The sequence below is a fragment of the Ostrinia furnacalis genome, unplaced genomic scaffold, assembly GCF_004193835.3.
Source record: "Ostrinia furnacalis isolate ACB-3 unplaced genomic scaffold, ASM419383v2 OfSCF2396, whole genome shotgun sequence".
Taxonomy (NCBI): domain Eukaryota; kingdom Metazoa; phylum Arthropoda; class Insecta; order Lepidoptera; family Crambidae; genus Ostrinia; species Ostrinia furnacalis.
This window is the reverse complement of record NW_021132635.1, coordinates 236,364-260,732: the sequence shown is the minus strand read 5'-3', so window position 1 is coordinate 260,732 and position 24,369 is coordinate 236,364. Positions and strand designations below refer to the sequence as shown.

At 41.5% G+C, this 24,369-nt stretch overlaps 2 protein-coding genes across 2 annotated transcripts; both read right to left on the bottom strand.

Moving 5' to 3' along the window:
• Window positions 1-1,783: 1,783 nt before the first annotated feature.
• Window positions 1,784-6,903, bottom strand: LOC114355396 (zinc finger protein 2-like). The gene is made up of 6 exons (XM_028308220.1): window positions 6,719-6,903; window positions 6,464-6,589; window positions 5,151-5,726; window positions 4,005-4,130; window positions 2,911-3,105; window positions 1,784-1,981 (listed from the first exon to the last, which is right to left on the bottom strand). The coding sequence occupies exons 1-6, from the start codon at window positions 6,824-6,826 to the stop codon at window positions 1,784-1,786; spliced, it is 1,329 nt and encodes a 442-aa protein (XP_028164021.1). The 5' UTR covers window positions 6,827-6,903.
• Window positions 6,904-12,360: 5,457 nt separating this feature from the next.
• LOC114355395 (gastrula zinc finger protein XlCGF17.1-like) lies at window positions 12,361-14,708 on the bottom strand. The gene is made up of 4 exons (XM_028308218.1): window positions 14,637-14,708; window positions 13,668-13,862; window positions 12,461-12,594; window positions 12,361-12,424 (listed from the first exon to the last, which is right to left on the bottom strand). Exons 1-4 carry the CDS (start codon window positions 14,706-14,708, stop codon window positions 12,361-12,363), a joined length of 465 nt encoding a protein of 154 aa, XP_028164019.1.
• Window positions 14,709-24,369: the final 9,661 nt, after the last annotated feature.

Here is a 24,369-nt window from a genome sequence, read left to right as displayed (position 1 = left end):
CATATCCGTCACGAGCCGTCTCTCAGCCGTCGCCAGTGTGTGACGCTCAGAAGATTCAGAATCGTGCGTGCTTTTCGTGTATTTTACTGGCTGGCTATTCCACGGGGTTTGGCTGGCACCAGCGTCATAATGGCTTGGCCTTTATAAGCTGTCCATAGGCGACACCGACGCCGGCGTGACAAACCGCCTGTCAGCTCTCATCTGTGTGTGATTTTCAGAAGATTCAAAATCGTGCGTATTGTTGGCGCCAGCGTCATAAAGTTCAGAATCGCAGCTTTTTCATAGGCTATCCGTCGGCGACACTGACGCCAGCGTCAAGGTTCATAATCGCCTGGTCTTTATAAACTATCCGTAGGTGACACCGACGCCGGCGTGACAAGCCGCCTGTTAGCCGTGGCCAGTGTGTGACTGGCGCAAGAATCAGAAGGTTAAGAATGATATTTTACTGGCTGGCTATTCCACGGTGTTTGACTGCCATCAGCGTCATAAAGTTCATAATCGCCTGTCTAATATATGGGACGTGTAAAAGTGCTTTTTTAAAGTTTATTTGCAGAAATAAATGAGTTTTATGACTTTTTAAGAGTTTTCTTTATAAACTGTCCGTAGGCGACACCGACGCCGGCGTGACAAGCCGCCTGTCGGCCTAGGCCAACGTGTGGCTGGCGCTAGCGTCATATGGTTCATAATCGCTTGGTCTTTATAAGCTGTGTGTCGGCGACACCGACGCCGGCGTCACAAGCCGCCTGTCAACTGTCAGCGTGTGGGGCGTGACAAGTCTCCTGTCAACTGTCAGTGTATGACTGGCACTAGCGTCGGGCGCGCGCACGGCGTCGTGCTGGTGCACGTTGCGCACGTTTCATATCGCCTGGCCTTCATAGCAGAGTAAATACAAATGAGTAGGTCATCTTCATAGAAACGCACCGAGCGCGGTTTGTGTGTGAGCGCGCCAACAAGTATGCGGCGCGCACGCACACACTGACAAAATTCGGCGCAACCACGACTGGCTCCCCGCTAAAGCGCCGCATACAAACCGCGCTCGGTGCGTTTCTATGAAGATGACCTACTCATTTGTATTTACTCTGTTTATAGGCTGTCCGTAGGTGATACAGACGCCGGCGTGACAAGTCTCCTGTCAACTGTCAGCGTGTGGCTCGCACCGGCGTCGGGCGCGCGCACGGCGTCGCGCTGGTGCACGTTGCGCACGTTTCATATCGCCTGGTCTTTATAAGCTATCCGTCGGCGACACCGATGCCGTCGTCACAAACCGCTTCTCAGCCGTCGCCACCGCCTGACGCTCAGAAGATTCAGAATCATGCGTGCCTTTTGTGCGTATAGTCAGCACCAGCGTAATAAGGTTCATAATCACCTGGCTTTCACATCTGTCGGCGATACAAGCTGCCTGCTGTTGTCTGCGTGTGGCTGACGCAAGAATCAGAAGGTTCGGAGTGATATTTTACCAGCGTCATAAAGTAAGAGATGATGACTGGGTAATGAAATCGAAATTCTATTTAGTCCGTCAGACAAATAATAAAAAAAAAATTGACACAATTTTTATTTTTTTTTCATAATCGAATAATTACAGTATTATATTGAGTTGAAATGTCGCGTGACGTCACTTTTGAGTAAAAAATCTACTCAAACGTGACGTAATGCGCCATTTCAACTCGATGTAGCACTGTTATTGTTTAATTATGAAAGAAAATAAAAAATATGAATCTAATATTTTCTAATAATCTGACGGACAAATAATTGAAATTTTGTCATCTAGTCTATGGCAGCTTTTTCATAAGCTATCTGTCGGCGACACTGACGCCGGCGTGACAAGTCTCCTGTCAACTGTCAGTGTATGACTGGCACTAGCGTCGGGCGCGCGCACGGCGTCGCGCTGGTGCACGTTGCGCACGTGGACGGAGACGTTGCCGCGGTGCGCGAAGCGCGCGGGACACAGCCAGCACTGGAACGGCTTCTCGCCTGTGTGGGTCTGGAAATAAACACACAATAGACATGTTGACACCACCAATCAATTGACGTACTTTTTAAAACTGTCAAAACGAAACTCTCCCATAGATTTTGTATGGTACTACAAGCAAATGACGTTACTATTTTGTCACCTCAAACTACTTTTTTGAATTACAATGCGAACAAAAATCGTAATTTACAGGTAATTTAAAATTAATTAAGTTTTTAAGACCAGAATGAAGGGTCTTTTTAAAAAAGTTGTGGTTTCGAATTATTGGGGTATGGTGTCAAAAAGTCTATTTCAATAATCTTCCTATTATAATGTGTTAAATAAAGTTTTTATATTCTATTTTTCTGTTTAATTTCACCAGTGGTTTTTAACAGTGCCCCGATTACGCTAATTTTTAACGTCTCCAATACAGACGCGCTTCTTCGATTTCCGTATCGCAGAATCGAAGAAGCGCGTCTGTATTGGAGACGTTAAAAATTAGCGTAATCGGGGCTCAGAACTATTGCATGGTCTGTATGTTAGCGCCGGGTTACTCATACAAAAAAAAATACACTTATTTTGAAGAGTTTACGGAGACAGTTCTAAAAAAATAGCAGTCCCCCAGACCAGCGGTTCCCGAAAGGTGGTCCGCGGAACCCTGGGGTTCCGTGGAAAGGCCGCAAGGGTTCCGTAAAAAATATTATCCCACGTTTCGTGACCGACGTTGTTCGCGCGCACCGACTTGTTTACGCACAAGGGAGGGGCAGGGCGTGCGGGCGGAGTAGTACGGGGGTTCCGCTAGGAAAAGTATAATATAATCAATTAGAGTTCCTTGGCAAAAAAAAATGGGAAACCCTGCCCTAGACAGGCAAAATGTGACAGTTGAAATTTCGAAATCCCTTCGATCCTTTTTATTAGTTTTCGAAATCACTCCATGAAGCGAATTAACTAAATATACACACCCTGATATGCAGCTGTATGTCCTCCCTGGCATAGAAGCCTTTCCCGCAGAAGTGGCAGCGGAATCGTGGCACCGCCTCGTGCCGCCTCGCGTGGCGTTGTAACCGCACTAGGTTATGGAACTTTTTGCCGCACTCCTTGCATTCCACGTTTTTCTCACCGTGGGTTAACTCGTGCTGGGACAGGTGGGAGTATGTCTGGAAGAAACACATGATTCAGTCAAAAGACATTACTGCTCAATAAATAATAGATAAATAATAATGCATTTCAGACATTCAAAGATCCATACACTAGAAATATTTAAAGCCAAATCAGTCATTTACATCATACAAATAAATCTATCGTATCACGTATGTGCTTCGGCAAACATGCCTGACGCGCTGCCAATGCCAGTACCGTGGCGTATACTATAGGCCAGTGTTTCCCAAACTATTGCGAACATTGAGTGGGCCCTGCCTGTAAAACGACACCACCCTACCGATCCAACCTCTGGGCAGTGGGCGAAATTTCCTATAGGTGGTCCCGAGTTTGGGAACTTGTATTAGATGAGTCGTAGCCCAGACAACTCTGGGAACATTTGTTCATTTGTTTTCCGGAAATTTTAGGGTAATATTCTATAAATAAAAACTAGTTAAAGAGTCTTAGAAATATGTGTTTTTCAAAGCATATTTTTGAAGATATTGTCGATTCTAGATTTAGAAGATACCTAGTTGATTTAGATTATAGTATCATCAATCTAGTTTTTTTCTTACAAAATTGTCACCTAGTCTTTTTGTGCAGACTTTTTATTGATAAGTGTATGTAAATTATGAATTATTTCAGTGAAATATTAAGTTTTTAAATAATTTCATATGAAAAAATAAGTCGAAAAAATTTTTGAATTTAACAAAAAATATAATGCCATTCCATTCTTTCAAGTGGTCTTATTAATACCCTAGAGTTCCAGGAAAACAAAAAGAACACGTTGTATAGATATTATGGGTGAAATTTCTTAAAAATTTTATACTCTATTTTATTTATTATCTTGTACTGTTACTCTTGTATACCAATCAATTGCTATCATACCCAAAATAATCAATTGTAAATTGAACCTTACCGTCTTAACAATACCGCAGTGCTGGCACATGTAGTTGCCTTCCCGCCGGTAGGGGTACTGGCGGTCCTTGTGGAACGCCAGGTAGTGGTGGAAGTGCTCCATCTTGGACTGCACCATGTGGTCACACTGGAAACATTACAAAAGAGGATGCTATATACAAATCCTATGTAATTTATTAAAACTTTTTCTTTACGATGAAGCCTAGACTGTAAACTGTTTGTACACCTATTACAAATAAATAAATTCTTTGTAATAAACATTTAGAGCATTGGTTCCCAAACTTATTTGAGACGCGCCCCCTTTCGACCATAAAAAAAATTCTGCGCCCCCCCTCCTCCAGTCAAGATTATTTATTGGTTGAATCGAGCAGTCTGGAATGCATTCTCTTAGCGGTCCCAGGTTTTTTATACTTAAGTACACAGATAGCCCGCGCCCTCATTTTTAAAGGTCTTTGCGCCTCCCCTGGGGGGCGCGTCCCCCACTTTGGGAACCAATGATTTAGAGGCAATTTAAATTGAGGGGTAACCATAACATTGTAAGACCCAGAAAATTAGGGGGGAGAGACAAAATATTTTAATTGAATATAAAAAGAGCAGTTTTTATGTTTTTTGAAAATTTCATTTTCTGTCACTTATAAAATTATTATGGTTTGGCAAACATCAATAAATGTAATTCCAACAAATAAACAATAATATTGTTGTAAATTTACATTAAAATCTGTTCAGGTTCAGGATCATTTATAAAAGAATAACAGCCATCCCTACAAACTTACATAATTTTATTCTAGTTAGATTCTGATTGATTTGTAAGTAAAAGTTGACCTTGAAAAACTTGACCCTGCAAGTGACAGCAAAACCCTTGACCATGCATGTTTTTCTTTTGGGTAATAATATATGTATGTATATGGAAAATACATATAATTAACATACAGTGGCGGCGTAGCATGAGTTGGCACCCGGGGCGATCCAATTCGAAGATTGAAAGACCCCCCCCGTATCATGACATAGACCGTAGACTTGCCACGCAGATGCGCCAGTGAGTACTAATCTGCGCGACTTGTGTCACCCCCTGATGCTGGCACCCGGGGCGGACCGCCCCCACCTCCCCCCCCTTACGCCTCTACTGTTAACATAGCTTTTTACTTACATCATCACATTTCATGGGGTATTTTCTATAATCGCGTTTTTCTTTCTTGATCCTCTTCTGTTTAGGTTTTGCGGGTTTTCTCTTTTTGTTTTTCGTAGCAGGAACTTCCTTTTTACATTTTCTAGTAAGAACGTCTCGTAGGATTGCTTTATCATCAGAATCATCGTCACTATTATTAAATGAGGGTTTTTCATCGTAATCATCTGTATCTATTTTGACTTTTGTATCGTCGTCATTATCAAGATTCTCACTTTGTATATTTTGGACGTCTATTTTAATTTCTATTTTGTGTACATTTTCCTGTTTGATAAGTCCGAAATCGTGGACTTGTTCATTCTCACTTCCGTATACGGCTTCTGGATAGTAATCTATGGGCGTTAAGAATGTTTCACTGCCGTATACGTCTTCCTTTTTCGTAATGCACACATTCTCCATTGCTTCTACGCTGAAGTTAGTTTTGGCTTTACCATCGTTCTCTTCCCAAAAGCAATAGTTTACGGAATTTTCTTGGCTGACGAGGTTTTCGTCTAGCTCTAATTTGTGTCTGTCTATCTTTTTTAGGGATGCATTTGTAATCTGGAAATAAGAAAACATCTCATAAATGTCTATTAAATATCCATTTAATCTATATAATGTCCAGAACTATTAAGGTCCCAGATTTTTATGTAATTTGGCATTTTTGAAGCCACGATAGCCGAACGGTGAAGGGGTCGGACTGGCCGACTCGTGATCCGGGGAACGCGGGTTCGGTCCCCGCCGCCGCTCAACTATTGTGGTGAGCTCACTCGTGACACAAGCATATTTAGCTTAGTACGAGGGGCTAACGGGAGTATTAGTAATTTGTGTAATAACAAATTACTAATAATCTTTAAAAAAAAAAAAAAATATTTACAGATTTTTTATGGGCATCACAAGAGAACATGTACCTCAGAGTTGTTTTTGTACCTCAGAGCAAATAAGGGTTAAGCAGAATTTATTATTCAAGAGTGTTACTACATTTTATTTTATTCTTAACTAATTTCACTTGTTGATAAGTTTAAAGTCTAAGGTTACATATCTTCTTAGTACTGTTAATAACTCACTATCACTCTTAAAATTAGTTTGATTTAGGTGTGTTTTTAAAACAAAATGCATAGTAGCAAAATGCGTATTGGTCACTGTACTTTTTGTAATCTAACTGTACCCTGTTTTATGTCTAAGAGTAGGTAGTAGTAACTATCTTCATATTAAATAAATAAATAAATAAATATTAATAAACTCACTTTTTGTATTTGTAATAAAAAATAGTTAAATTTTAATAGTAAATAACTTACATCATTATTGTTCTCCAATATATCTTTAAGTATCTGTTGAGCTCTCAGTGCTTTTTTTACGAATTTGTAACTTTTATTCAATAGAAACTTGCACATACAACATACGTAGTTACTTGAAATGAAGCCCTGAAATTGAAAAGTATATTAGTAAATAAAAACAAAAAATACTCAACTAACATAAGAAGAAGAAGGAAACTAAATAAACAATCTTCAAAATATAATGCCAAGTTGTTTTCCTTTTGTTTGAGGACTTACATGATATCCATTTTGTTTAAATATTTCTTCAATAAAATTTTGAGCGTCCGAGTTTTGTAATTCGCATAATATTCCATCGGATTGAAGGCAAAATCGACATGCTTTCATTTTTGTTCTTAGTTAGTAATGGTATTTTAATCCTAAGTAGTATTACTTTAAATGTAAATTATTAAATTGAAAAATGAAATGAAAATACAAATTTTATGGCGAACGAAGTTTTGACAAGTTGACAAAAAATGACAACACACATCACATTCATTCATTTAGCGTTTCGTTCTAAAAACCAATTTATCTTTGGAAATAAATAAAATAATTAATGTCCCTTAAAATTGCGAAAAGTTTGAATCTTTATAAATAATTTAAATTACAAAATAAATAATAAATGCTTCAGTCGCAGAAAAAAAAAATTGACCCTTTATAAAAAAAAGTCTTGAGACATTTGCATGCTTTTAGTTTTCGATACAAATAACAGATGGCTCTTATTGCGTAAAAAGCACAAGGTCTCCAGCAGGGCTGGTACACACTATTGCACTAGTTACAAGAAAGAATAACATTAATCTAATTTATTATCTTTCAGAGCAGATATTTAAAGTTGCTTATAAAAAAATACATGCGTTTCATGAAATTTGTCCTAAAATAAATAGTGTTTGTGAACACCCTAATCTATTAATGATAACCTAATAATTAACAATCTATTGTCTTTAATTGATCACATAAGGCCACCCACCCACTGCTCACTAATTATTGCGGCTATTAAGTATAGCATCAATGTGGAGACAAAGAAACAATAACCAATAATTACTAGGACCGTAGTAGACTTACTTTAATATTTTTAACCGACTTCAAAAAAGGAGGAGGTTANGCTGGCTAGCTCAGAGTCACCTGGCCGAAGCGACGTTATGCAAAGAGTCATTATGGTTTAGAATCACGTGGTCTTATTTGAGGATGAGCCTGGTGCTATAGCCATAAGATTCAGGATCGCTATTTCATATCCGTCACGAGCCGTCTCTCAGCCGTCGCCAGTGTCTGACGCTCAGAAGATTCAGAATCGTGCGTGCTTTTCGTGTATTTTACTGGCTGGCTATTCCAAGGTGTTTGGCTGGCACCAGCGTCATAATGGCTTGGCCTTTATAAGCTGTCCGTAGGCGACACCGACGCCGGCGTGACAAGCCGCCTGTCAGCTATCATCTGTGTGTGATTTTCAGAAGATTCAAAATCGTGCGTATTGTTGGCGCCAGCGTCATAAGGTTCAGAATCGCTGCTTTTTCACAGACTATCCGTCGGCGACACCGACGCCGGCGTAAAGGTTCATAATCGCCTGCCCCCCTAGACAAAACGCACTTTTTGATCGAATCGAAAATCGAATCCGTCAAAACTCCATACAAAAAAGGGGCTTTTCGACCACTTATCGACTGGTTTGCGATTATAATTTGCACTTTGTCTAGACCCACTGGTCTCTATAAACTATCTGTCGGCGACACTGACGCCGGCGTGACAAGCCACCTGTCAGCTGTCAGTGTGTGGCTCGCACTAGCATCAGAAGGTTCAGAATGATATTTTACTGGCTGGCTATTCCACGGTGTTTGACTGCCATCAGCGTCATAAAGTTCATAATCGCCTGTTTAATATTGGGACGTGTAAAAGTGCTTTTTTAAAGTTTATTTGCAGAAATAAATGAGTTTATGACTTTTTAAGAGTTTTATGAGTTTTCTTTATAAACTGTCTGTCGGCGACACAGACGCCGGCGTCACAAGTCTCCTGTCAGCTGTCAGTGTATGACTGGCGCCGGCGTCGGGCGCGCGCACGGCGTCGCGCTGGTGCACGTTGCGCACGTTTCATATCGCCTGGCCTTTATAAACTATCCGTTGCCGAAGCAAGTCGCCTTTCAGCTGTCGCCAGCGTGTGACTAGCGCAAGAATCAGAAGGTTCAGAATGATATTTTACTGGCTGGCTATTCCACGGTGTTTTTACCAGCGTCATTAAGTTCAGAATTGCAGTTTTTTCACAGGTATCCGTCGGGTTTGGCTGGCCCCAGCGTCATAAGGTTCATAATCGCCTGTTTAATATTGGGACGTGTAAAAGTGCTTTTTTAAAGTTTATTTGCAGAAATAAATGAGTATTATGATTTTTTAAGAGTTTTATGAGTTTTCTTTATAAACTATCTGTCGGTGACACCGACGCCGGCGTCACAAGCCGCCTGTTAGCCGTGGCCAGTGTATGACTGGCGCAAGAATTAGAAGGTTCGGAACATTTTACTGGCTGACAATACACGGTGTTTAGCTTCCACCAGCATCAGCGTCATAAAGTTCATAATTTTTAAAGCCTATTTGCAGAAATAAATGACTTTTATGATTTTTTAAGAGTTTTATGAGTTTTCTTTATAAACTGTCCGTAGGTGACACCGACGCCGGCGTGACAAGTCTCCTGTCAGCTGTCAGTGTATGACTGGCGCCGGCGTCGGGCGCGCGCACGGCGTCGCGCTGGTGCACGTTGCGCACGTTTCATATCGCCTGACCTTTATATCCGTCGGCGAAGCAAGTCGCCTTTCAGCTGTCGCCAGCGTGTGGCTGGCGCAAGAATCAGAAGGTTCAGAATGATATTTTACTGGCTGGCTATTCCACGGTGTTTTTACCAGCGTCATTAAGTTCAGAATTGCAGTTTTTTCACAGGTATCCGTCGGGTTTGGCTGGCCCCAGCGTCATAAGGTTCATATTCATCTCGCTTTCACAGACTATCTGTCGGCGAAACCGACGCCGGCGTCACAAGTCGCCTTTCAGCCGTCGCCAGTGTGTGGCTGGCGCAAGAAGCAGAAGGTTCGGAGTGATATTTTACTGGCTGGCTATTCCACGATGTTTGGCTGGCACCAGTTTAATATTGGGACGTGTAAAAGTGCTTTTTAAAGCCTAGAAATAAATGAGTTTTATGACTTTTTAAGAGTTTTATGAGTTTTCTTTATAAACTATCTGTAGGCGACACCGACGCAGGCGTGACAAGTCTCCTGTCAACTGTCAGCGTGTGACTGGCGCTAGCGTCGGGCGCGCGCACGGCGTCGCGCTGGTGCACGTTGCGCACGTTTCATATCGCCTGGTCTTTATAAACTATCCGTCGGCGAAGCGATTTGTGTTGCTGGAACCAGCGTCATAAGGTTCATAATCGCCTGGCCTTTATAAACTGTCTGTAGGTGACACCGACGTCGGCGTCACAAGCCGTCTGCCAGCTGTCGCTAGAGTGTGGCGCTCAGAATATTCAGAATCGTGCGTAATTTACTGGCTGGCTATTCCACGGTGTTTTACTGGCACCAGCGTCATAAGGTTCAGAATTGCAGTTTTTTCACAGGTATCCGTCGGGTTTGGCTGGCACCAGCGTCATAAGGTTCATATTCATCTCGCTTTCACAGACTATCTGTCGGCGAAACCGACGCCGGCGTCACAAGTCGCCTTTCAACCGTCGCCAGTGTGTGGCTGGCGCAAGAATCAGAAGGTTCGGAGTGATATTTTACTGGCTGGCTATTCCACGATGTTTGGCTGGCACCAGTTTAATATTGGGACGTGTAAAAGTGCTTTTTAAAGCCTAGAAATAAATGAGTTTTATGAGTTTTATGAGTTTTCTTTATAAACTGTCCGTAGGTGACACCGACGCCGGCGTGACAAGTCTCCTGTCAACTGTCAGCGTGTGGGGCGTGACAAGTCTCCTGTCAGCTGTCAGTGTATGACTGGCGCCGGCGTCGGGCGCGCGCACGGCGTCGCGCTGGTGCACGTTGCGCACGTTTCATATCGCCTGGCCTTTATAAACTGTCCGTCGGCGACACCGACACCGTCGTCATGAGCCGCTTGTCAGCTATTGCCAGTGTGTGACGCTTAGAAGATTCAGAATCATGCGTGCCTTTCGTACGTATGGTTGGCGCCAGCGTCATAAAGTTCAGTATCGCAGCTTTTGTGTTGCTGGCACCAGCGTCATAAGGTTCATAATCGCCTGGCCTTTATAAACTGTCTGTAGGTGACACCGACGTCGGCGTCACAAGCCGCCTGCCAGCTGTCGCCAGCGTGTGGCGCTCAGAAGATTCAGAATCGTGCGTAATTTACTGGCTGGCTATTCCACGGTGTTTTACTGGCACCAGCGTCATAAGGTTCAGAATGGCAGCTTTTTCAAAGGCTATCTGACGGTGACACCGACGCCGGCGTGACAAGTCTCCTGTCAACTGTCAGCGTATGACTGGCACTAGCGTCGGGCGCGCGCACGGCGTCGCGCTGGTGCACGTTGCGCACGTTTCATATCGCCTGGCCTTTATAAACTATCCGTCGGCGACACCGACGCCGTCGTCATGAGCCGCCTGTCAGCTATTGCCAGTGTGTGACGCTCAGAAGATTCAGAATCATGCGTGCCTTTTGTGCGTATAGTCAGCACCAGCGTAATAAGGTTCATAATTACGTAGCTTTCAAATCTTTCGGCGATACAAGCTGCCTGCTATTGTCTGCGTGTGGCTGGCGCAAAAATCAGAAGGTTCGGAGTGATATTTTACCAGTGTCATACAGTTCAGAATCGCAGCTTTTTCACAGACACCGACGCCCAGAGTCTTAACTATAGCCTGTATGTGATGCTCAGAATCGCCTGGTCTTTATAAACTGTCTGTCGGTGATACAGACGCCGGCGTCACAAGCCGCCTGTCAACTGTCAGCGTGTGGGGCGTGACAAGTCTCCTGTCAACTGTCAGTGTATGACTGGCACTAGCGTCGGGCGCGCGCACGGCGTCGCGCTGGTGCACGTTGCGCACGTTTCATATCGCCTGGCCTTTATAAACTATCCGTCGGCGAAGCAAGTCGCCTTTCAGCTGTCGCCAGCGTGTGACTGGCGCAAGAATCAGAAGGTTAAGAATGATATTTTACTGGCTGGCTATTCCACGGTGTTTTTACCAGCGTCATAAAGTTCGTAATCGCCTGTTTAATATTGGGACGTGTAAAAGTGCTTTTTTAAAGTTTATTTGCAGAAATAAATGAGTTTTATGAGTTTTAAAGAGTTTTATGAGTTTTCTTTATAAACTATCCGTCGGCGACACAGACGCCGGCGTCACAAGTCGCCTGTCAGCTGTCAGCGTGTGGGGCGTCACAAGTCTCCTGTCAACTGTCAGCGTGTGGCTTGCACTGGCGTCGGGCGCGCGCACGGCGTCGCGCTGGTGCACGTTGCGCACGTTTCATATCGTCTGGCCTTTATAAACTATCCGTCGGCGAAGCAAGTCGCCTTTCAGCTGTCGCCAGCGTGTGACTGGCGCAAGAATTAGAAGGTTCGGAGTGATTTTTACTGGCTGGCTATTCCACGGTGTTTTTACCAGCGTTATTAAGTTCAGAATTGCAGTTTTTTCACAGGTATCCGTCGGGTTTGGCTGGCACCAGCGTCATAAGGTTCATATTCATCTCGCTTTCACAGACTATCTGTCGGCGAAACCGACGCCGGCGTCACAAGTCGCCTTTCAGCCGTCGCCAGTGTGGCTGGCGCAAGAATCAGAAGGTTCGGACTTCGGAGTGATATTTTACTGGCTGGCTATTCCACGATGTTTGGCTGGCACCAGTTTAATATTGGGACGTGTAAAAGTGCTTTTAAAGTTTTTTTGCAGAAATAAATGAGTTTTATGACTTTTTAAGTTTTCTTTATAAGCTGTCCGTAGGTGACACCGACGCCGGCGTGACAAGTCTCCTGTCAACTGTCAGCGTGTGGGGCGTGACAAGTCTCCTGTCAACTGTCAGTGTATGACTGGCGCCGGCGTCGGGCGCGCGCACGGCGTCGCGCTGGTGCACGTTGCGCACGTGGACGGAGACGTTGCCGCGGTGCGCGAAGCGCGCGGGACACAGCCAGCACTGGAACGGCTTCTCGCCTGTGTGGGTCTGGAAATAAACACACATCTTATTATTGTTGTCTTTATTGTTTTTATTATTATCATTTAATTTTGTTCGTATATTTTATCTCAGCTTTAGTGCTGGTAAGATTAATTGTTATTATTTTTTAATTTTGTGTTGTTTTATATTATTTTATTAATATTGACTGCCTGTATGCCCCCTTTGCTGCCCTCCTATTTGCGTGTTCCCGCCGACGGACAGGCACTTTACGGAGTGCTTCTCCTTCGGCGGTTGGGCGCAGCAACGTCAAGGGACCCGCTGAAAATCAGTGTCGAGGCATTCCCACGGCGTGCCCCGATTAATGCTGAGCGGGCCCCTATTTGACAGCAGGGCACAATGTTTTTCTTTTTGTAATTTGTGTAAATTTTAATGTGATGTCGCCCTTTTTGTCAAATAAAACATTTTTATTATTATTATTATTATTTTTTCTTACTAATATCATAAAGGCGAAAGTTTGGATGTCTGGATGTTTGTTACTCTTTCACGCAAAAACTACTGAACGGATTTTGTTGAAACTTTACAGTATTATTGTTTGTAACCCAGATTAACAATAGGCTATAATTTATGCCGATCTGTGACACTAAATTTCACGCGGGTGAAGCAGCGGGCAAAAGCTAGTGTTCAATAATCTTTCTATTGCATATTGTAATGTGTTAAATAAAGTATTCTATTGTATTTTTCTGTATTTACTTTCATCAGTTATTGGATTTTAACAGAACTATTGCATGGTATGCAATAGTGGTATGTTAGCGTCGGGTTACTCATACAAAAAAAAAATACACTTATTTTGAAGAGTTTACGGAGACAGTTCTGAAAAAATAGCAGACCCCCTAGACAGGCAAAATGTGACAGTTGAAATTTCGAAATCCCTTCGATCCTTTTTTTTATTTTTCGAAATCACTCCATGAAGCGAATTAACTACATACAAAAAATCCGGAACCAAGCCACTATCAATCATTGGGAGGAGGCTTATGTTCACGTCCTATGGCTGAAATGATGATAATGACAAAAGCGAAATAAAATTCATCGCCGTCAACAAACGATGATTTTTCTTTACAAACCCTAATATGCAGCTGTATGTCCTCCCTCGCATAGAATCCTTTCCCGCAGAAGTGGCAGCGGAACCGTGGCACCGCCTCGTGCCTCCTCGCGTGGCGTTGTAACCGCACTAGGTTATGGAACTTTTTGCCGCACTCCTTGCATTCCACGTTCTTTTCTCCGTGCGTCAACTCGTGCTGGGACAGATGGGAGTATGTCTGGAAAGAGAAATAATAGATCCGGTTAGCGTACCATCTCTACATTGTCGACATTCCACCAGCTCGCACAAAGCGTTTCGATGACTCTTTTATAATGCGAACAGCTAGGGACTGGAATTCGTTGCCTGCTGCTGTCTTTCCCGAAGACTATAATCCGAGCGTTTTCAAGGCGAGAGTGAATAGGCACTTACAGGGCAGATATGTACCATCCTAGACTGCATCCAACTTAACATCAGGTGCGATTGAGGTCAAATAACTTGTTATAAAAAAAAAGATTCGATGTTAATTTTATCAGTCTTACAACCAGCCCTTCTAGACAAAGTAAGGTCCGGTTTCCACCGAGGCGGAAGTGAAGAAATAAATAAATAATACTTAAATAAATTCTTTAAAAAAAAAAAGCGTTTCAAATTCCAAAATCTCTAGATGTGAATGTTAATAATTCTTACCTAGGATACATATCCTGGGTAATAAATATTGCCAGTAAAATTAACTGAATGTTCATTAACATTGACTGGTAACATCGAGAAATGAAAATGGCGTAAAATTAGATTTTTGTTAAAAAAATATCTGGGAAATTACTGTTTTATTTTATTTTACTTCAAGGGTGTTCATGTACAGACCAGACCCCACATCATGCTTAATACTATGGTATCTATGTCAATAGTATACTTTGCAATTTAAAAGTTTGTCTTATGCCAATTACGTATTCCACTAGTATGAAGGCTGCTGACACCAAAGTCCATCAGCTAGCCCAATTTCGCAAGACCACAAAACCAAGTAAACGCTGACGCCGCACCCGTGCACCGCCAACGTGACCGACGACCGGACGCCGAGCCAGCGCGCCATCACGCCACTCATAATCTTACATCGATCGGGTCAATACCATATTTTAGGAAATAAGTTTTATTGTAATTCTTTTATTTTATTTTAATTAAATAAGTATTAAAAAATCGGTTTTTTTTCGATCCTCCGGCTGTGAAATCCATAATTGGCGCAGTCGGTAGGATTCTCGCGGTCGGTTTCGCGCTAGAAGATCTCCGTACGAGCCGCCCGTGTGGCTATCAAGCCGCGCTTCGAGAATCCTGAACCAGAGATTAGCAGCCAGAGGTGTATCCGGACATCGATACGCGAAAAGAGAGCCGAAACATGTACATGTAAGTACACTAGAATCATTCTCGTGTCCTTCCTATTTTTCTAAGTCCTTAGTCCTTCATAATTTTTCACCCACGAAAATCGGGGTCCTGCGAGCCTGCATCAAGTCGGCAGTCTCGTAGGCAAAACTTAGACACTAATAGGTTAGCTAGTATTAACGAAAACATCATGGCAGTCTCTCCCGACGCCATTCATAAGGCCCTCCGCCTGGTTCCCGACTTCGACGGGAACCCCAACGTTCTCACTAGATTCATAAAGATTTGTGATAGAATATGTGCCGATTTCATTGTAGATGATCCCAACAGCGAATTAAATAATTTATGTGTCCTAAACGGCATCCTGAATAAAATAACAGGCCCTGCCGCCACTATTATTAACTCAAATGGAATTCCCGAATGCTGGGCAGGAATTAGAAACGTCCTTAAAAATAATTTTAGTGATCAAAGGGACGAAACCGCGCTATATAATGACCTCTCCTTAGCGACGCAAGGGAACAGTAGCCCTCAGGAGTTCTATGATAATTGTCAGACCCTGTTTAGTACAATAATGACCTATGTCACATTGCACGAATCTATTAGCACTACAATAGAAGCCAAAAGGGCGCTCTATAAAAAGCTGACCCTTCAAGCCTTTGTGCGAGGTTTAAAGGAACCTCTAGGATCTCGTATAAGGTGCATGAGGCCGGATAGCATAGAGAAAGCTCTGGAGTACGTACAGGAGGAACTTAACATACAGTATCTTCAACAACGTAATGACAGTATCCCGAGACATTTGATAGCTCAACGCACACCACCTTCCTTACCTACAGGTTTTTCAATGCCTAAACCTTATAACTATAATAGTGTTCCTATTTTCACAAACCAGGCGCCGCAGCGATTTATTCCGCCGCCGCCTCCGCTACGCTCAGCGATGCAACCGCAACCTTTTAAATTTAACCCGGTACCAAATGTACAGTCCCAACCGCGCATTTCTCGAACACAACAGATGTTCAGTGCACCACCCCCGAGGTATAACCCTCAGAGTAATATGTTTCGATTGCCACCCAGGCAGCATCCTCAGCTTCAACAGCATCCAGCTCCAAGACCTATGAGCGGAGTGCAACATTTTGTCCCTAAGACCTTACCCCCAACTTTATCTGGACACGACTGGCGAAGATTCGGAAATCCCCCGCCAACTAATTATTTAAAATCTCGCGAAGTAAATCTAAATGAATGTGATCCCTCAATGTATGATTCATACTACACAGACTATTATTGCGAACCCGAGTATTACAATGACTTAACTGACTATTATAACTACGATGCGACTTATAACTATGACAATAGAGTTCAATATTATGAGCCCACGGACAATAGCCCGATAGTAGAGTCAGGTAACGAGCCGCAGGCATCTAGTTCCACAGAGCAGGATTTTCAGATAGATCCAACGTTAGACAAGTTAAAATAGAGTTGAATATGCAAACGCAACGCCAACTTCCTTATATTCAGATTAATAACCCGCCAATTAAGTTGTTAATAGACACAGGCGCAAATCAATCATTCATCAGTCCTGAATGTGTTGAGAAATATTTTTATAACTTTCCTTTAGACTTCGACCCATTTGAAGTCACAAATGTGCACGCTACCAGCCGCAATGATTATTCTATAACACTTCCGTGTTTCCCTGAATTTAATAATCAGAATGAGATGAAGTTTTTTGTGTACCGCTTTCATGATTATTTCGACGGTCTGATAGGCCTAGACTTACTTACGAAATGGGAAGCAAAAATCGATCTCAAAGATCAAACCCTCTCAACTCAGTTTGCAGTTAATCCTATTAAGATGTATAATTCTCGTAATGTCAATCTCTATGAAGATATTATCCCAGCAGGCACATCTAAGATGATCAGAATCCCAATTAACGCCCCGGACGGCGACGTACTTGTCGAAGAGCAAATGATCTGTAATTGTCTAATTTCAGAATGCCTTACAACTGTTAAAAATAGCCGCGGAATATTAGAAGTCAGTAACTTAACAAATAATGATATTATATTTTCGCTAGACCACCCAGCGCAAGCGCAAGTCTTTAATATCGAGTGCACGCGCACCGCGCCAGCGAACACGACGCGCGCACGCGATGTCTTATCGCGCCTTAGGACGGATCATATGAATCCCGAGGAAAAGGCTAATATAGAGTCTTTGTGCTCGCGTTACGCCGACGTATTTTATTTAGAAGGCGAACCGCTCACATTTACTAACCAAATAAAGCACTGCATAAAAACTACAGACGATGTTCCGATCTATACTAAAAGTTATCGCTATCCATTTGTACATCGACAAGAGGTTAGAGATCAAATTAATAAAATGTTAGAGCAGGGAATAATTAGACCTTCCACATCCGCCTGGAGCTCGCCCATCTGGGTTGTTCCGAAAAAACAGGATGCATCTGGAAAAAAGAAGTGGCGTATAGTAGTAGACTTCCGCAAACTCAATGACAAGACTATCGATGACAAATACCCCATCCCGAATATAACTGACGTCCTTGACAAGCTTGGCAAATGCATGTACTTCACCACGTTAGACCTGGCATCTGGGTTCTACCAGGTTGAGATGAGTGAAGCTGATATACCGAAAACAGCCTTCAATGTAGAGCATGGGCATTATGAATTCTTGCGTATGCCCATGGGTCTTAAGAACTCACCTTCTACATTCCAAAGAGTGATGGACAACGTCCTCAAAGGGCTGCAAAACGAGATTTGTCTAGTTTACCTGGATGACATAGTCGTCTTTGGTAGTTCTCTCCAGGAGTCGATAAATAACCTTGAAAAGGTCCTCCAACGCCTACGGGAATCCAACTTCAAAATCCAGATGGATAAATCCGAATTCCTTAAGTTAGAAACAAGTTATCTTGGTCACATCATCACCCGTGATGGCATTAAGCCAAATCCAGACAAAATCTCTGCTATTGAGAAATATCCTATCCCTGAAACCCCTAAACAGATCAAACAATTTCTAGGTCTAATTGGCTACTATCGTAAGTTCATTCCCGACTTTGCCCGTATCACAAAGCCCTTAACTCAATGTTTAAAGAAAGGCAATAAAATTACATTCGACACTGAATACGTACAAGCATTTGAAAAGTGTAAAAAACTTTTGACCAACGACCCTATATTACAATACCCCGACTTTACTCGTGAATTTATCTTGACAACAGACGCTTCTAACGTAGCCATCGGTGCAATTTTATCTCAAGGGACTATAGGCGCAGACAAACCCATCTCATTTGCATCTCGTACTCTTAATGATAGCGAGTGTAATTACAGTACCATTGAGAAAGAACTTTTAGCCATTGTATGGGCTACAAAGTACTTTCGACCTTACCTTTTTGGACGAAAGTTTAAGATATTAACCGATCATCGCCCTCTTCAATGGATGATGAACCTAAAAGAGCCGAACTCGAGATTAACTAGATGGAGGCTGAAGTTAAGCGAGTATGACTTCACAGTAATCTATAAAAAAGGCAAAAATAACACGAACGCCGACGCTCTATCTAGGATCGAGATTAATAATGAGGAGATTAGTTCACTAGCCGCAAATCCCTCTGAGAAGCCAGCATCCGTCTCTAACTCAGACACTATGACCGCACACACTAGCCATGAACACCCAATTCTCGAAGTCCCAATTACCGATGAACCTATAAATAGATTTCATCGACAGTTGCACATCACTATTGTAGGTGACGTCAAACGACGGCCCGTAGTAACAAAGCCATTTGACACTCACACTCGTATTTCGTTGCAAGTTAGCGAATCTAACTTAGAGTCCGACATTATTAACGCAATTAAAGAATACGTACATCCCAAGGTTAAAACTGCATTACTAATAAATCCAACTCTTGCTATGTACTCAGTTATTCCGATCATACAAGATAAATTTAAGAGTTCATCTATGAATCTCGTTCTCGCCAAATCTGAAATAGAAAATGTTAAAGAATATCTCAGACAACAAGAAATAATTCGCAACTACCACGACGGTAAAACAAACCATCGAGGTATTACCGAGTGCTACCTATCCCTTTCTAAACGATACTTCTGGCCTAAAATGAAAGAGAACATTGCTAAATTTATAGGTGAATGTACTATATGTGGACAAGCGAAATATGATAGAAACCCAATTCGACAGCAGTTTAACGTAGTACCCCCAGCAACAAAACCTTTCGAAACTATTCACTTAGACTTATTTACAGCTCAGAACGAAAAGTACTTAACATTTATAGACGTTTTCTCTAAGTACGGCCAAGCATATCATCTACGAGATGGTACAGCAGTCAGCATCATTCAAGCCTTGTTACAGTTTTCAACTCACCACGGTCTTCCGTTCACTATTGTTACAGACAACGGAACTGAGTTCACTAACCAGTTATTTGCAGAGTTTGTACGCGTTCATAAAATAAATCACCATAAGACACTAGCTCATGCACCGAATGATAACGGAAACATAGAGCGTTTTCATTCGACTTTACTCGAGCACCTTCGTATATTAAAATTACGAAATAAAGATGAACCTATAATAAACTTAATGCCTTATGCAATTATAGCCTATAACAGTTCTATACATAGTTTCAATAAGTGCAAACCTTTCGATCTGATAACAGGACATTATGATCCTAGAGATCCCATTGAAATAGACCCTGTCCCACATTTGCTACAACAGTATATGAATAATCATAAGGAGCAAATGAAAACTGTATACGATTTGATCAATGATAAGTCCCTAGAAAATAGAACTGCCTTGATAGAAAACAGGAACAAGTCCCGAGAACCTGAAATAGAGTACACTCCAGAACAACAGATATTTATTAAAAACCCCATGGCCAGTAGACAGAAAGTAGCCCCTAGGTATACCCAGGACAAAGTACTAGCAGACTTACCTATTCACATTTACACCTCCAAAAAGCGTGGACCCGTAGCAAAGTCCAGACTGAAACGTATTCCCAAGCATGCTAAATTGTTCCAGGATTCTGCTGATACTCATCCCGATGACGACGTCTCAGGAGATAAGACTTGAGAGTCTAGACGACGGCCCTGGACTTTTACCATTTAAACTAGGACTAACTAGACTCACCACACACTATCATACTTTCTTACAACGCGTTCAGTTAAATGATATAGAAGATAAAATCTCAGAAGTTCAGTCTCAAATACAAACATATGAGACACGACTTCCTAATGATACTTATGTTTTATATGAACTCCAAATTAGTTACTTAAATAATAAGATAAATAAGGTTTTAGATCAGTTACACAGTTTAGAACCTAGCAGAACTAAGCGAGGTCTTATTGACGGATTAGGCTCTGTAATAAAAAGTATTTCAGGCAATTTAGATCAATCAGACGCGATTAAATACAATAACGCAATTAAAACACTTTATAATAATGAAAATAGAATTTCATATGAGTTAAATAATCACATCAGTTACAGTAAAGAATGGATGACGAAACACTTTGGTATCATCTCACAGTTAGTAGAAAATCAGCATATTATAAATAGCACTTTAAATGTTCTGTTTGATAAAGATCGCGAACATACCGAAAATCTTATTAAGTTCGCAAAGTTCGCTCAACTATTAGCTATAATTAGCGAAAATGTGGACGATTTATCAGTAGAATTAAACACTTTAGAAAATACGTTAGCATTGGTACGTGCATCGAGCACTCATCACTCCATGCTAAAAATAAATGTCTTAGGTAATATGTTAGTGAAATTAAGAGAAATCTATGGTAGAGATAGCATCTTAGAGTTAGAAACACGGGAATTTTATGATCTTATAAAGCCCGCTTATTATTTTATAGATAAAGAGATAGTGTTAGTTTTTAAATTCCCGATAGTTGCCAGATTGTCCTATGACCTATTTAAATTGTCCATAGCCCCTAACAAATACCAACAAGCCCTTATCCCTCCTTATCCTTTTATCGCATATAACGAGAATGCATTCGTGTACATTGAGGCAGAATGCCCGAAGTTATCCAACGGCTATCTCTGCGAGGAAGACGTCAACCATCAAGTCCGCACCGCACCTGACTGTATCCAGCATCTCATCTCCCGCCAATCTCTGGAGAAGACCTGCAAACTAACGAACGTCACCTTGAATAAAGAAGCAATGGAAAAATTAGATGACCAACACTATGTCATCTCGCTGCCTCACCAAACGAAGATTCATCTCTCCTGCAGCCGAGAAGACTACACTCAGTTACAAGGAAGCTATTTAGTCACCGTACCAATCAACTGCCAGCTGCGCACACCCGAGTTCACTATCATCAACGATAACAACGAGATAAAAGGCCAACCTATGCACATAATGAAGATCCCGAATATTGAAATGCAAGCTACAGAGAAATCTCACATCAATCTGCACTCAATCAATCTTCAGAGTCTGCACAGCATCCAAGATAAAATAGCGCTCCAAACGCCCGTGCAAATAAACGAGCCATCGACGGAGACATTATATCATACTACGATACCTTTCTACGGCATACTATTAAGTGCAAGCGTACTCATCCTCGTAGTCACGCTACGACGCTACGAGATACTTACTTGCAAACGTAACCGCACCGCAGCTACCACGGAGCCCGAACACCAGTATGAAAGCCCAGATCAATCTGAAACTGAAACACAAGGAAACCCTGGAGGCAGGAAGCTACCAGCAACATTTGCTCTTAAAATCCTCAAATAGTTGCTGATCTGCGGGTGGAGGAATTACGTATTCCACTAGTATGAAGGCTGCTGACACCAAAGTCCATCAGCTAGCCCAATTTCGCAAGACCACAAAACCAAGTAAACGCTGACGCCGCACCCGTGCACCGCCAACGTGACCGACCACCGGACGCCGAGCCAGCGCGCCATCACGCCACTCATAATCTTACATCGATCGGGTCAATACCATATTTTAGGAAATAAGTTTTATTGTAATTCTTTTATTTTATTTTAATTAAATAAGTATTAAAAAATCGTTTTTTTTTCGATCCTCCGGCTGTGAAATCCATAATTTATGTCAAAACTGACGATTTATTCTGAGATTAATATTTACTCTTGTTTGGTCGAATCCACCATAAGTTCGCCTGTACCAATTTCACGGCATTAAAGATTAAATAAATTAATATTAATATAAACCTCGGACATACCATTAATGAAATTCATGACTACAAAGAGGTAGGTACACAGTTTGGTAATGTCATCTATACTTATAATAAATCTGTAGAGAGGTCAATTCTGTACATGAAATATATTTTCAAAATAACTATCAGGGGGTGATTAGTGATCGATACTGATGCCAAAAATGCAATCAGTAAAATTTTTGTCTGTCTGTATGTTCCTTATAGAAACAAAAACTACTCGACGGATTTTAACGAAACTTGATACAATTATTCTTCATACTTCTGGGCAGGTTATAGTATACTTAGGAATTCCCACGGGAACGGAAATTAGCGGGAAAAAACATTTGTATGAAAAAATCTAAACCGCGTAAGATAGATGAAGGGGGTAAAACGAGATCCACGCGTACGAACTACGAAGTCGCGGGCGCCCGCTAGTTCAGTAATAAATGTAGTTTTCTAAAAGTTACTTGTATATTGAGCGATTAAGTTTTATTACTTTTCCTGCTTGTTTAATAGCGGGGTTTGAATGTAAACAAAACTTTTTAAAAATAATAATTGTTTAAAAAATGTTTAATTGTTTTAAAATGACAAACATTATGAGTGGAAAAAAAATTTACAACAAAAAAATGTGACATTTCTAAAGGCTCCACTAATTAGAATAGAATTAGTCCAGGCAAATAAAAACATTTTTGATTTGATTTGGAGCAGAAGTAATAACTTTTTTCAAGCAATTCAACTTGTTGGATATCCATCACAAATACACAATAAATCAGACTCATTGTGATGCGTGTATGACATTGTATGATCACGCTGACACCATGCAAAATCAATACTGGGTCAAGTGCATTACAACAATGGTGTTTCCATGGCGACACAATGAACAATGCAGTTTCTGTGCACCTTTTGATGCGGGTTTATGCAGGTCATTTATATGTGACATGGTCGTCATCATTCGTAACTCTGTAGATAGGATATAGATCATAAAGTTATTATTCTTTCAGAATAGAGCAACTACCACGAGCTGTCAAACGAAACCGATTTTGGATGACACTGGATACATTTGTGCAATAAATCAATCACTGAACCAGTCACCACGTTTTTTAAGCACTATTTCTCTTAAACATCCACGATGTCACTCAAGTAAAATCTGAAAATATCTCAGAGTTAAAATTTTTAGCATGCCACTAAGTACCTCTGAACCTCTGATCTGTCAAATAGTTGCAAAAAACGGTTATGTTTGACGTAACTCTTTTTATCATACAGTGTTGCTGCTAGTGACATCTCACTCGCTCAGTTCTTTGTTGCTCTATTCCGTTAGGTATTAACTTTATTAACTTTATGGTATAGATACAAATATATTGTACAGTTGATCCGTCTGCTAGCCTGCCACCTATCACATAAAAAAATTAAGGCTGAGTTGCACCACCTAACTTTGACCTAAATAACTTCGACTACAACCGGTGTTTTTGAATGGAGTTTGATAGATTTTTGACGTTTGTTGGAGTCCTTGTTAAAGTAAGATGGTGCAACCTACCCTAAGAGTTTGTTTGTTTGGACCCGCTAATCTCAGGAAGTACTGGCCTAACTTGAAAAAATACGTTTGTGTTGTATAGTCCATTTATCGAGGAAGATTTTAAATTATACATATAGCACTAGCGACCCGCCCCGGCTTTGCACGGGTGCTAAGTATACATATGAACCTTCCTCATGAATCATTTCATCTATTAAAAAAACCGTATCAAAATCCGTTACGTAGTTTTAAAGATCTAAGCATATAAAGAGACAGCGGAAAGCAACTTTGTTTTATACTATGTAGTGATCACACTACGAGCAATAGCTGCCGAGTATCGATGAAATCTCTTGCAAAAACGGTCATAAATAGTGAAACTGTCTCCACACGTACAAAGTCGCGGGCACAGCTAGCAAGTGATACATAATTCAAACCAAACTTCGTCTATTGAAGGCCCGATTTCCTTATAATTAATAACTGACATACATTTAACGTAATAGAGTTATAAATATTGTTGAGTGATAAACTATTGCAAGCCGCGTATTAAACTAAACGAGGTAATTATTGTAGCCATTTCACGTAGTATATCTCAATTTCTCTCTCACTTCGATAGTTTAGCGTGAGTTGCGTAAATTAATNTAGATCCTCAAATGATTTTGATTCCGGGTTATTCGGGGAACACAAGTCGCACATTAATTCGTAACACTCTGCGC

Coding starts and splice junctions, on each gene's coding strand:
- LOC114355396 (XM_028308220.1), bottom strand. CDS start 6,826: ATGAAAGCATGTCGATTTTGCCTTCAATCCGATGGAATATTATGCGAA. Junction 6,590..6,718: donor TTAAACAAAATGGATATCAT/GTAAGTCCTCAA, acceptor TTTCAATTTCAG/GGCTTCATTTCAAGTAACTA. Junction 4,131..5,150: donor ACCCCATGAAATGTGATGAT/GTAAGTAAAAAG, acceptor TAATGTTTCCAG/TGTGACCACATGGTGCAGTC.
- LOC114355395 (XM_028308218.1), bottom strand. CDS start 14,708: ATGGCGCGCTGGCTCGGCGTCCGGTCGTCGGTCACGTTGGCGGTGCAC. Junction 13,863..14,636: donor GCGGCGTCAGCGTTTACTTG/GTTTTGTGGTCT, acceptor TTCTCTTTCCAG/ACATACTCCCATCTGTCCCA. Junction 12,595..13,667: donor ACATACAGCTGCATATTAGG/GTTTGTAAAGAA, acceptor GTTTATTTCCAG/ACCCACACAGGCGAGAAGCC.